The 12,666-nt window shown below is 54.1% G+C and overlaps 1 protein-coding gene across 1 annotated transcript in view; it reads right to left on the bottom strand.

The window, feature by feature from the left end:
* Positions 1 to 7,439: 7,439 nt before the first annotated feature.
* The window catches only part of FLT4 (fms related receptor tyrosine kinase 4), a 39,658-nt gene continuing 34,431 nt past the window's right edge, over positions 7,440 to 12,666 (bottom strand). Inside the window, exon 30 of the mRNA XM_072731885.1 lies at positions 7,440 to 9,338. Within this exon, the coding sequence (XP_072587986.1) occupies positions 9,140 to 9,338 (199 nt within the window). The 3' untranslated portion in view covers positions 7,440 to 9,139. The remainder of the gene's footprint in view (positions 9,339 to 12,666) is intronic.

The raw sequence follows: 12,666 nt of genomic DNA on the forward strand, positions 1-12,666 counted from the left end.
TGGGACAAAAATTACCAGTGTTTACAAAGTTCTGTAGAAACAGAAATCCCTAGTGGTGTTTAAGAGGCCTCAGAGATCAAGCATCCATCTTGTAATCTCCTTGTGTACAAATCTCATTCTAGAAGTTAATCCTACAGACATAACCGGACATGTCAACAAAAATGCCTTGTGACGATGTCCATGACATTATTTATAAAAGGAAGCAGGTCTGTAGTATGGCTTTTGTGGGGTCATCAGTACTTCTGCTTTGGTAGGTGGATATCTTCTTCCATAAATTAAAAAAAAAATTAAAAAATAGGGGCACATGGGTGGTTCTGTTGGTTGAGCATCTGCCTTCAGCTCAGACATGATCCCAGGAGCCTGGGATCGAGCCTCATGTTGGGCTTCCTGCTCAGGGAGGAGTCTGCTTCCCCCTCTCCCACTCACCCTGCTTGTGCTCTCTCTCTAATAAATAAATAAATAAATAAATAAATAATCAAATAAATATCTTTTAAAAAGTAAATATATATATATATATTTCATGGCTGCACTGATCAATCTCAGCTGGATCCATTATTATACATATTCATTACTATTATATTGCTTTTTTAAAAAATTTATTTAAAGAGAAACTAACATGAAAACCTTTTCAAGGTCTTAAGTGCCTCACCAGCTCCTGGCTCTGGGCCTACTGTCCCTAGTGCAGAAGCCATCTGCTTTTATTGGAAGTAACTGGGGACAACTTGGTGCATAGTCACAGAAACCATGGGCTGTCTTCATAATGTCACTGCCAAAAATGATGCAGGAAAATGTTGTGCATCTGGACTGGGCTGGGGTATGTGGGGGATCACCTGCTCCTCTGCACTCCACTCTGGCTGTGATGCAGCCTGGGCACTCCAGCATTGCCCAAGCCTGTGTACCCTGGTCTGGTGGTCGCTGGGTCAGAAGGCCAGGCACTAGGGCCTAGTGCAGGGCCTGGCTCTGCCCCTGACCTTCAGTCAAGGTCACAGGCTGTTGATCAAGTCCAACTTGTGCTTCCCCACAGAGGGAAAGCTGACAGAAAAGGTGAGGGTCCTGTTCTTTGTGCAGGGAGAGCTTAGCCTGGCGACCTGGTCATGCTTGCTTCGCTGGCCTGTTTGCCTTCAAGTCCACCTCAAGTACAGAGACAGCTACCATGTTTCTACAAGGTGCTGACTGGGGGGAGTCGGCACTGTGCCAGGTGGGAACCCCTGCATGCCAGGACCTTATCCAGGCTCCTGCCCTGGAGCCTCAGACGTGCTGATCTGTACCCAAGCAGTCTGTGTGTGGGGCCTTGGGACTTGACCCGGGGACACCTTTCACCATGCAGATATGACCAGAGAAGGCTGACAGCCAGCAGAGACTGGAGTGAAGCCAGAGGAGGTAGAGGTTGACAATCTGTGAATTCCTGGAAGCCCTGGCTTCTTGGTGGCGTTCCAGCGGTACCCCCACATCCCTGTCCTGAAGTTCTCTGTGTCTAGAGCCCCCACCCCCTCTTCTGTGCCCCCTTCTGGCTGATAGTGGTCAGAGTAGACCTATTCCTCGCTTCCCATGAGCCTGTGCGCAGTGATGGTAGGCCTTCTTCAAATGCACCCCAAGATTTCCAGCTCCAGAAATAGCCCCCCACAACCAGCCAGCAAAGTGTGTGTCATGGGGTCCCCGTGTCACAACTGAGGCTGAGGGACTGGCCCCAGGTCCCTAAATTGTTAATGGTCAAGGTCAGGACTTCTTTGCAGCCTACCTCACCCTTCGCCTCGTGCCCCCACTCCCCACCCCAATCCTCTGCAAACCTCTGGCAGCTGGTGGTGGTGGTGGGTGGGGAGCTGAGGGTCTGTCCTGAGCCTGGGGATCTGTAGAGCAGGGGATGCTGACACTCCGGGAACAACTAACCACGTACTTAGTGGCTGAAAACAATGTACTTTTATTTGCTCATTGTCTGGAAGCTGGGAGTCCAGTATCTCTGGGTGGAAATGAAGACTGCTGTCAGGGCCAAGCTCCCCCCAGAGGCTCTATGAGCCTCTCCCAGCTTCTGGTGGTGGCTCAGATCCCTTGGCATGTGTTGGTACCACTCCCATTTCTGTCTCTGTGGTCATGTAGCCACTTTGTCTTCTGTGTGTGTGTGTGTGTGTGTGTGTGTGTGTGTGTGTGTGTGAGAGAGAGAGAGAGAGAGAGAGAGAGAGAGATATTTTTATGCCTCCTTCTTTGAGGGTACATGCCATACGTGCATTCCGGGCACCAGGATAGTCTCCTCATCTTCGTTTCAGGATGATTAACTTCATCACATCTGCCAACACTCTTTTTCCATATAAAATTAACATTCAGAGGCTCAGGAAATAGGATCTGGATAGTTTTGGGGTACTTCTCCACCCTCCACACCCTCCAAGCTCTGTGTAGCCTCCTCCCCGTGTCAGGCCAGCAGAGGGTGTCCAGAGGGGTGTCTGAGCCTCACCAGCATGAGGAGAGGGTGCAGGATGGACAGCAGCTATCAGTACACACCTGGGCCTTCCCAAGCGGCTCCAGGACACACCTGCCTTCCGCTGCCAGAGGGGCCACTGACACTGAGGTGCCACTCCTGCAGGTGACACGGTCAGCCTGTCCTGGGCAATGTTCACAGGACCTCCTTTGGGCCAAAACAAACATTGGCTCGCTCCTCTGGGAATGAGGTGCTGAAGGTGGATGAGAACTTTGGTGGCCTTGGGTGTCGGGGTCAAGTACCGACTTTTGGGCTGCAGAAGGACCATGAAGCCCACCAGACCCCAGAGCTAGGTGCTTGGATGGGAGGGAGCTCTGGCAATGCTCTGGCAGGGAGCTGGCCGTGTCTGCCGGGGCCCCATGGCTCTGACTTCAGCAGCACTGACAGGGGCTTCCAACAGTCGTCCCTGTGCTGTGACACAGGCGACAGTCCCTTCACATCCGGCTGGGGCCACCACGTACTGTCCCCTCTATCCCTGACATCCCAGGAGCTCCCGTATTCTCTTATTCCCTTTGTGCCAGGTCAGCGTCTCTATTTCCAAGCCCTGCCTACTAGCCTGGCTAAGCAAGTGGAGCAAGCTGCAGTGGGCCCTGACACCAGTTCTGTCCCCTAGCAAGGAGCATGGTACTCTGGGCAGGTGGACGCCCAGCCCTGCCCCCCACACCTGTGGGTGGGTCGAGCCCCCGGTGCAGGCTGAGGCCCTGGGTCTCAGGGGTCCGCCATGCCAACCTTTTGCTTTTTCTACAACAGCTCACTGTCGCGGGGTCCCCTGATGGCCACGCACATTTGGGGGCTGCTGAGGCCAGCCCTGGCACTGTTCCCAGGCTCAGGACAGACCCCCAGCCTGAACCCCCCGTTTGCACCTGCGCAGCCTGTGCGCACACAAGCCTGGGAGCGGTGCCCACGCTGCCCTTCTCATTCTTTCTGGGTTCCTCTCCCACCCAGGAATGGGCAGCCCTGAGGGGCTCCTGGGTCCTGGGACCCCACCGCACCCCACGGCAGCCTGGTCTCAGAGACCCCAAAGGCCATGGCCGTCCTGTCTCCTCCAGGGAAGTCCTCCCGGGCCGGGCCCGCCAGGCCAGCCAGCCCAAAGTGCCCCACTCTCCGGCCTCGAGCCGTCCCCGCGGGGACAGGCGGGGACAGGCGGCACGGCCAGGGCTCCTCTAGGAGCGGCCCCAGCAGGGGGCAGGGTCAGGGCTGGCTGCGGAGCCCGAGCCCGAGGGCTGTGGCGTCCTGCCCAGGGGACCCACCTCCCCTCAGGCTCTTTCTCATGGCGCCTTGCGGCTCTGGGGAGTGACCCTGTCTCCGGGGCCTTCTCTCGGTCAGTGTGGCTCTGGCTTCTTCGAGTCCTTCCCTCTGCCCCTCCCCTGACCCGGGTTGCGTCCCGCCAAGCCCTGCTGCAGGGGAGGGCGGGCACGGCCAGCCGCCGGCGCATGGAGTTTGCTGTGTGGGCCGGAGGCATTGGCCTCAGTGGCAGAAAAGCTGGCCTGCGTGGCTTACGCAAGATCTGAAGGTCCGGATTCCCGGGCAGCTGCCCTCCCAGGCCCGCGGCCCCGAGCTGCCCGCCGTGACACGGCTCTGGGGGCTCGCGGCTCCGAGTGCCACACCGGCCCCAGCAGCCGGCTGACTCACACCCTGTGCAACCAGGCCCCGTTTTCCCATTTTGGCCTGGGGCGTGGGGCCCTAGCATCCTGGGACCGAAAATGCTGCTGGTAGTTCCCTAAATGGGATGGTGTGGGGTGAAGGGGTGCCTAGTACCACACTCATAGGTCAGAAGAAATGTAGCCCCGAGAACATCAGCAGCGCATCTGAGGTCTGGCCAGTGGGTGGGTCTGTCTAGTTCCCTGGTGTCCCCATGCCAGGTGTCCCGCAGGACTGGGAAGTCCCCCAGTGAGCAGCGCTGGGGCGGGGAGCACCCAGTGAGGGGTGGGAGCTGGATCGTATCCCAGCAGGATATACCAGCCCAGACTCTGGATCAGGGCCCCACCAACACAGAGAGGTACTTGCTGCCGTACAAGGAGAGGCCTGCTAGGGGCTGATTCAACAGCTTCAAGGGGTTTTAGTAGCAATCCCCTTCTGCTACTCCCATTTCTCGGAGGCCATGGGGGGACCATGACACCTGGCTGCACCCCAGGGAAGGGCAGCTAGGAAGGGGGGAGGGCAATGCCTGGCTGCCCACTGCACCCAAACCATCTCTCTCTCTCTCTTTTAAGATTTTATTTATTTGCTCATGAGCGACAGAGAGAGAGGCAGGGACACAGGCAGAGGGAGAAGCAGGTTCCCTGTGGAGAGCCCGATGTGGGACTCGATCCCAGGACCCCAGGATCACGCCCTGGGCCAAAGGCAGATGCTCAACCACTGGTCTGCCCAGTGGCCCCAGCCAAACCATCTCTGATGGATTTCTGGCCACGTCCAGGGCAGTGCAGAGATGTCACCCTGGGAGCCGCACCCACTTGGCTTTCTAGAGCCTGCGCCCCACGGAGGGCAGCTGAGGCCCTCCAGGATGCTGCTTTACCTTCCAAATCCACACTTCCCTCTCCGCAGTCCCCCTTCAGGATTACCCCCACCCCGACACCTGCATTATGGCAAACTTTGCCACCTCTGGTCCAGCTCTGGCAGGAAAGTTTCTATGTCTCCCTGCAGACTGGCTCCAAAGGGCCCGAGATGCACCCGCCTGCAGCCCAGCATGGGGCCCACTTGCCGCAAGCCTGCAGTGGAGGGCTCCAGGGGCTCCCTAGATAAGGAGCAGCAGATCCACAGAGGGTGCCCACTGACTCCCAGGTCAGCCTCATGCCAGGGCTGCATTTCCCCCTGGTAACACCACTTTGACTCAAATCCTTCTCAAGACAGACTTCCCACCGCCCTGGCCTGTTCTCTTCCCCAAAGGCCCACCCTGCCTGGTAAACCTGATTTCGACTAGTGACTCCTTTCCCGAACTTTTTCTTCTCCCTTCTGGGTTTTGGCACTTTCCTGGGCCTGAGGAAGCCAGGAAGAGCCTTGGGTGTGGGTCAGGGTTTGTGTCCTGGCTTGCCCCTGGCACTGTGGCTGCTGGGCTGGGAATGCTCTGGGCTTCCGGTGATGGGGGTGCAGCAGGTCTGGGAACCCACTTTTGTAGACCACATAGGAAAAGCGTTTTATGTTGTTTTTCCTGCATAACCAATCTGGTCAGGGACCCAGCTCACAGCGAGCTCCTCCTCTGCTCCTGTGTCTCCCAGAACATCTTCTCCTCAGCTGAGAGCCCAGCCTGGGGCAGCCCAGCATCTCTCCTCCCATCTGGGCCCTGCTTCCCAGGACGCCCCACTCTGCTCCTTCAATAACTGAAATGTAAGTCAGAGCACATCCTCAAAACTTTCCTCTGGCCTTAAAATGAGAGGCCACCTCCTAATTTTTGGCTCCCAGGCCCCATGAGATGCCCCTGCCACTCCTACCCCACCTTCCTTCTGAGCTGAGCCTCGCTACCACTCTTCCAGGCCGAGCTCTGCCCAGTGTCACTCCTTACAGCATGGACTCTGGCCTGTGAGTTCTGTGGGACTGAGACTCTGTGTGCCCCATGGCCTAGGACGATGTGTGGCTCCCTTGGCTGTCAGATGGGTGTCAAGATGTAACAAACAGCATCAAGGGACACTCCAGTGGGCCTTGGCCCCATGCCCCCTAAAGAAGGTGAGCCACGACTCACAGGAGTGTGGGGCTGGGGCAGAGAGGTTCCCAAGGTGGAAACACACTGATGGGATGCCCCAATGGCCCCAGTGTGGACTGAGTTCCCATTCACACCTGTAGACCTTGGTGCTCTGGGGAGTGAGGCAGGGCTGGGACCTTGTGACACTGAGTACAGCCCTGAGCATTCAGCCAGGTAGGACAGAGGAGCCCAGAAATGTGAGCACAGCCCTGCCAGGAACAGGGCACAGTGGTGCTTTCCTTCATGTGTGGGCGTGCTCTGGGCAACCAGGGAGGCATCCTGATGGCTGACACCCGGATTGACGTATCTCTCCAGGAAAAGTGGCTTCATCCAACCCATAATGTGATAAAGTTGAAATGCCTAAGCCTAACTGGTGTGTGTATTCTTTTCTGTACTCACATTTAGATAAGACTTATTATGGAAGTAACAACAACAGACCCATCCATACAGGTGCCTTTGTGGGGAGGGGCTCTTCCCACTAGAGTCAAAAATAAAGCCAGGACAGTGGGCATCAGAGCCCGAGGAGGAATGCAGGCACCCAGAAGGCTTCCCAACATCGGAAAGGCATGGACAGGGCAGGCATAAGGCCTGCCCACAGGGTCTGCTCCCTGGGTGAGGTGTCCCCTGCCTATTTTCCACATCCCTAGGTCCAGCCTGAAGCGAAGTCTAGGGGACATGGCTTGCTCTCCCTTCTGAACCCCTGCTGCTGGGCCACATCCATATGGCTAGTGTCATGCCTCAGTCTGCAGCCACCTCTAAGCCAGGCGTTCGCCTATGACGGGAAATCACACAAGCACAGCAGGGCAGAGCTGTGGAGGGCCCTGCCACACCTGCCTGGCTGGAACGCCTCAGTCTGGGGGTGACTGAAGCTGGGATCCCAGCTCAGACCTTCCTGACCTCAGAGGCCAGGCACACAATTAACTGGGGAGGTGACCCAGGTGCTCGTGGCACCCCTGTGGGCTGTCCCTGTGTGCAGATGGGGGTGGTCGAAGGCACCTGCTAGGCCCAGTGAAACTCAGGGGCCCGGTGGCAGAGACCCAGCCTGGGCCATGCTCCCCGGCCATGAGTCACGGGTCCTCAGGGCCTGAGGCCACATTTGGCTCTAACAGGCAGGGACAGAGAGCCATGGCCCTTCACATCAGGACAGGTTTGCCGCAGGCCAGGCTGGGGGAACAAGGCTTCCTGCGCGCCCCCTGCTGGTGGCCTCCGGGGACTGCCGACCCCGTGGGAGGGAGCCTGGAATCCAACCTTCCCCGACAGCTGAGACTTAGCGGAGAACCCATTCACCGTAACTCAAAGACTGGCATCAAATTTATTATTATCTTTTGTTAAATACTTTAGATATTTTCAGAACATACGGTCTACAAGGCTGTGGTTGGTTTTCTTCCCAGTACAGTTTTGTGTGTGCAGTTACGTGACAGGAAGAGAGGTGACATAGGTGGTATGCATGGAGGGAGGGTTCCAGGGCACCGCCCCTGCACCTGCATCATGAACCTTGCTCTTCTGCTTAAGAACAGCCTTGGGATGTCGACCATGTAAACCTGAGACCTCTGTCTCCTGGCCAGGTGACATCAGAGAAGGAGGGCCACTGGAGACAGCGAGGATGTCACACGCGCATTCGACATATCTCAAAGGAACAATACACAGCAGGCAGAGGGGTGGGGGGTTCTGCGGCAAGCCCCTGCTCGCTGCACGGCCGCCTGTCCTGCAAGCGCCTCATGGCGAGGGTGGAGGGACTGTCCACTTTCATGGTGCTATCTGGAGAAGGGTCCTTCTCCAGCTGGGAGTAGGGGTAACTGGGCAGTAGGTGCTGCATTGGGGAGGGGACCTGGGCAGAACAGCTCCAGCCTCCAGAGGGCCCTGGGCTGCTCCCTGAGAGAGCAGAGGCTTGGCCGGCCAGGGCACCATCAGGCACAGACCGGGGGGAAGAACGCAGGCACCCCCAGGGCCACAAGAACACCTGCTGACAGCCTCTTGGCACAGAGCAATGTCACTGTTTCCTCTGGGCCAGCACTAGAGACCTTCCTCAGTGGGTCCCACGGTGTTTGCTTCTCAAAAGGCTATTCACAGCTTGGAAGGTGCCTTGGGTGGCAGATCCAGGGGGAAGAACCAGGCATTTCTCAGCTCTGGACCATCAGGTGCTTCTTCCAATTTTGGGCCAGGCAGGTGAGGCCAGAGCGGCTTGTGCTATGTGGGCACCTGACTGGGGCAGGGTTCAGAGGCAAGAATCATCTAAATTCACAAAAACCTTCCCTGGGCCCCCCTCAGACTAAAGTTTTGAAAGAGAAACTCTTCACAGCAGCCCAGTCTCTGAAGTTCTAATGAAAAATCATCTGTTGAAGAGCTGTCAAAAAAAGCAAACAAAACCAAACAAACAAACAAAAAAAAAAAAAGAAGAAGAAGAAGAGCTGTCAACACCCAGTGGAGGTACACGGTGACGCCTGGCACTGCACAGACCATGGCCCCCGGGAGGGTGAGCTGTCTGGCCAGGCTCAGGAGAGGACACCCTACCCCTCCAGTTCCTCATCTGTTATTTGAGATGGAAATATGGCACCTGACCTCAGCTTCGGAGAGGCAAGAAAGCCATTTCCACAGGATAGTGGTGTGGGACCTGGAGACCCCAGCCCATGTTGGCTCCACCCCCACCTCTGTTACTCGCAGACCCTCAGTGTCCTCCTCAGAAGATGGGGATCATGCTACCACCCACCACGGTGGGAGGAGGCAATCAGGATGCCCTGTGGATGTGGGGGTGAATGGAATCTGAATCTGGAGGGACGAAGGCCCTGGAGGAGCCACAAGGTGGCCTGGATCACGTGTGGTGATGGAGTCTAGGGGAGCCCCTGGAGCCTGGGTTTGGCTCTTCCTAAGTAGGGAGGAGGAAACACCTCATGGTTCAAGCTGAGGGAGAAGAGTTCTCAGCCTGGGCCTTCAGCCAGGCGTGGGCCCCACCAACTGTTAGACTTGAGGTCTTGGGGGCCTTGCCCAGGACTGACTCAGTAACTGTTGTCGGTGAAAAAGGGAGTGCGGGCCAACGGGGGGCAGTCGCCCTCATGGTGTGGCCCCGCCAGCTCCCCGTACTCGCTGTTGTAGAACACCTGGCCTCCCTGCGCCCCCTGGTCTGGCCGCTGCCGCCGCCCCTGGCTGTCGGGGTGCACCCTGGTCGTGTCCACATTCCGGCCTGATCCTTTACAGCTGCGGAGACAGGGAAGGTGACGGTCAGTAAGACAAAGAGAAAATGGGGACAAGACCCTGGTTGGGGTCTGGCTGGAATCACCCAAGACAGAGCTGGAGCATCAAGGGAGCCCAGAGACCTTGGGAACACAGACTTGACTCAAATCGAATGGGACTGATGGGAATGTTGGCAAACACGGAAGCTTCCTCTGTCCTGAACCCGGGGGCAGGACAACAGACAACATCCCCAGACCTGCTTCTCTTTCAGACTCGCCCATCTCTGTAAATGCACCGAGACTCAGGCCCCCCGGGCATCATTCTTGTTCTGCCCTTATGCCGAACCCTTCACATCCAATCCAGAAGTTCTGCCTGTGCTGACTCCAGAATGTGCCCAAGACCCTCTCTGTGTGCCCTGCTTGGCTCCACCTCCAATGCCCTGCACTATCCTGGCCCATCTCCTCTTCTCCCAACCCTGCTTCAGAACCCCTTCCTCTGGAGAATGTCCTTCTCCTCCTGACAGGCCCTCCAATGGCTCTTTGTCACTCTCAGAATGAGCCCTGGGCTTCTTTCTTCCACCTGGGAGGCCCTGCTAATGCCAGCCGCCACCCTTGCCTCCTCACTGAGGGCCCTAGGATCTCCCTACTTAGCTCTTTCTTTGAGATTAAAAAACAAAACAAAACAAAAACAAAAACAAAAAACAAAAAAAAAACCCATTTACTTATTTATTTGAGAGATAGAGCATGAGTTGGGAGAGGGGTAGCAGGAGAGGGAGAGAGAGAATCCTCAAGCGGACTCCCCACTGAATGCAGAGCTGGATCTCAGGATCCTGAGATCATGACCTGAGCTGAAACCAAGAGTTGGACACTCAACCAACTGAGCCACCCAGGCGCCCCATTCTTTGAGATTTTTGAACACATGGCTTTGTTGCTACTAGTTTTGATTTTCCTTTGTATGCTACTAAGCATTGGTTTGACTTTTTTTTCCTTCATAAATGACTCAGCCTTTTTGCCTGAGTTCCCAGAATGTTCATTTTGAAAATCTAACAGTTCAACGAAGATGTGCATCCAAGTCTACTGCTCTGGAGTATTTTTCCCAGACCCTCTTCTGATATGTAGATTCAGTTCTTCTTTTACTTAAGAGGGCCCCCTTGAATTACAAGTTTAAAATATTAGTTCTGTTTCACTGCTGGCATCGTGTTTCTTGTAGGCTCCAATTTTACATATACTGGATCTTTCCTACTCAGCTACTGCATTTACCAACTTTCTGATCTTCCTAACCTCCTTATTTATTTTGGTTTTATTTTCTTTTTGTCTTTTCATGTTCATCTTCAGTGTCTTTCCCTGGAAGGAAGAATCGATCCTACCTATTATTGATCCTTGGGTACCCTAGTTATATCTACTGATCCTTGAGCATCTCATTTTTTAGGGGATTTGTCTTTTATTTCAATATCTTTCCTTCACACTGGTCATTTCCATCCTAATGGAATTCCATTCTAATTGGAGTTTCTAGTTCCCAGTGCAACTTCTTGTTTAATTATATATTTAAGTCACATTGTAGTATTGTATCCACTTTTCCCTGCTTTTTTTTTTTTTTTTTTTTTGTCTTTACACCTACTGAAAAGTTTTCATTCTCATTCTTTTTATTCTTATAATTCTGTATGGATAGAGCTTATTTTTTCTGTTCATGATTATTCATGCTGAGGTTTCCTGGACTAGAAATATCTGGTTATCCTATAGAAGGGGCTTGGGAAGGTGAATGGCTTCAGAAGCTTCTTCATTTAGGAGTGTTGCATTAGAACCACATCTGTGATATCACATTGAATTTCTTCAACTGCATCCTTCTTTGCAAAGGTTCTATTCATGTCCTGTGTTGTATGGCCACCAGGGACCAACCAGTCACTTTGCTGGGAGTGCCAGGCCCTGCCTGGCTGCTACTGTGCAGCCATGCCGACCTACCACAAGCCCAAGGATTCTAGGTCTTCCTCTTACCTACACGCTTGGAGGAAATGTCACACTGCAGAGTGTGTGGATCTGCTATACTGCATGGCCACTGAAAGGGACAGATGAGTGAGGACCCCTGGGTAGGGGTTGCTGATCAGTGGTTCACAGGAGACAGGAAAGAACTAGGCAGGTAGACTCCTTTCTTCTTCACCCCTACAGCACCCTCCAAGGCATGTTCTATCCTTGCACCTGTTTGGAGAATGTTCCACCTGCATGAATGTACCTGCCAGATGACCTGTTGCACCTCTCAGGGGCTGGTCATATGTTTCCAAGGCAACCTGTGTGGACAATAGGGCTGTTGCTACTCCTGTAGGTGCAGTTTCTATAATAAATGGTTTCCTTGGGTGTATATCTGTCTTCTGGATTCTTTTTTATTTTATTTATTCATGAGAGACACACAGAGAGAGAGGCAGAGACATAGGCAGGGGGAGAAGTGGGCTCCTTGTGGGGAGCCTGATGCAGGACTCGATCTCAGGACCCCGGGGATCATGACCTGAGCTGAAAGCAGACGCTCAACTACTGAGCCACCCAGGTTCCCTTGTCTTCTGGATTCTTACTTTTGGAGGATTCTTATTTTCTGCAACTTTCTTCTTCCTGCACCACTAAGCACTTCCTGCTCACTGGCTGTTCAGAAGCAATGCCTTTACAAGACGGCTGCATCTGGTGCCTTAGATTTGCCCTGGAGCCCTGCTCTCCTTCACCAGACCTCTGTCTCCTTCATCATCCCCCTGGTTTGTCCCAAGGACCTTGAAACGCTTCTCTTTCCCAGGGAAGTCCTTCTCTTTCTCTCCTTCCACCATGACTCAGGTATGGCTCTGCTGGTCCCAGTACTGAGTTCCCTACTTGCACATAAACTCCAGTCTCTCTCCTGCTTATGTCATGGGCATGGGCTCTAAGTGGCCTTGCTCCAAGTACTGTTTTTATGAAGATATGTGGAGATTAGAATTTAAGTGGCAATCATCCTCTGGCTAACCCTTTTATGGAATTACTGTTTTTCTTTTTTGAGATATAAAATACTGTTTGGTAAAGAAATATTAGCCAGAAACTATTTCCAAAAATGCAATTAGCATTAAACTAGGTTACTAACAGGGATGCCTGGGTGGCTCAGTGGTTGAGCTTCTGCCTTCGGCTCAGGTCATGATCCTGGGTCCGGGATCAAGTCTCATACAGGGCTCCCTGCAGGGAGTCTGCTTCTCCCTCTGACTGTGTCTCTGCCTCTCTCTCTGTGTCTCTCATGAGTAAATAAACTAAGTTACTAACAGAGATCACCTGATAGAATCAATAGAAACAAAAAAAGGAGGTCAAGATGCATGGTGCAGATGCAGTAATTATGGCTGGGTATGTGACCC

The sequence above is a fragment of the Vulpes vulpes genome, chromosome 12 (genome assembly GCF_048418805.1).
Source record: "Vulpes vulpes isolate BD-2025 chromosome 12, VulVul3, whole genome shotgun sequence".
Lineage (NCBI taxonomy): Eukaryota > Metazoa > Chordata > Mammalia > Carnivora > Canidae > Vulpes > Vulpes vulpes.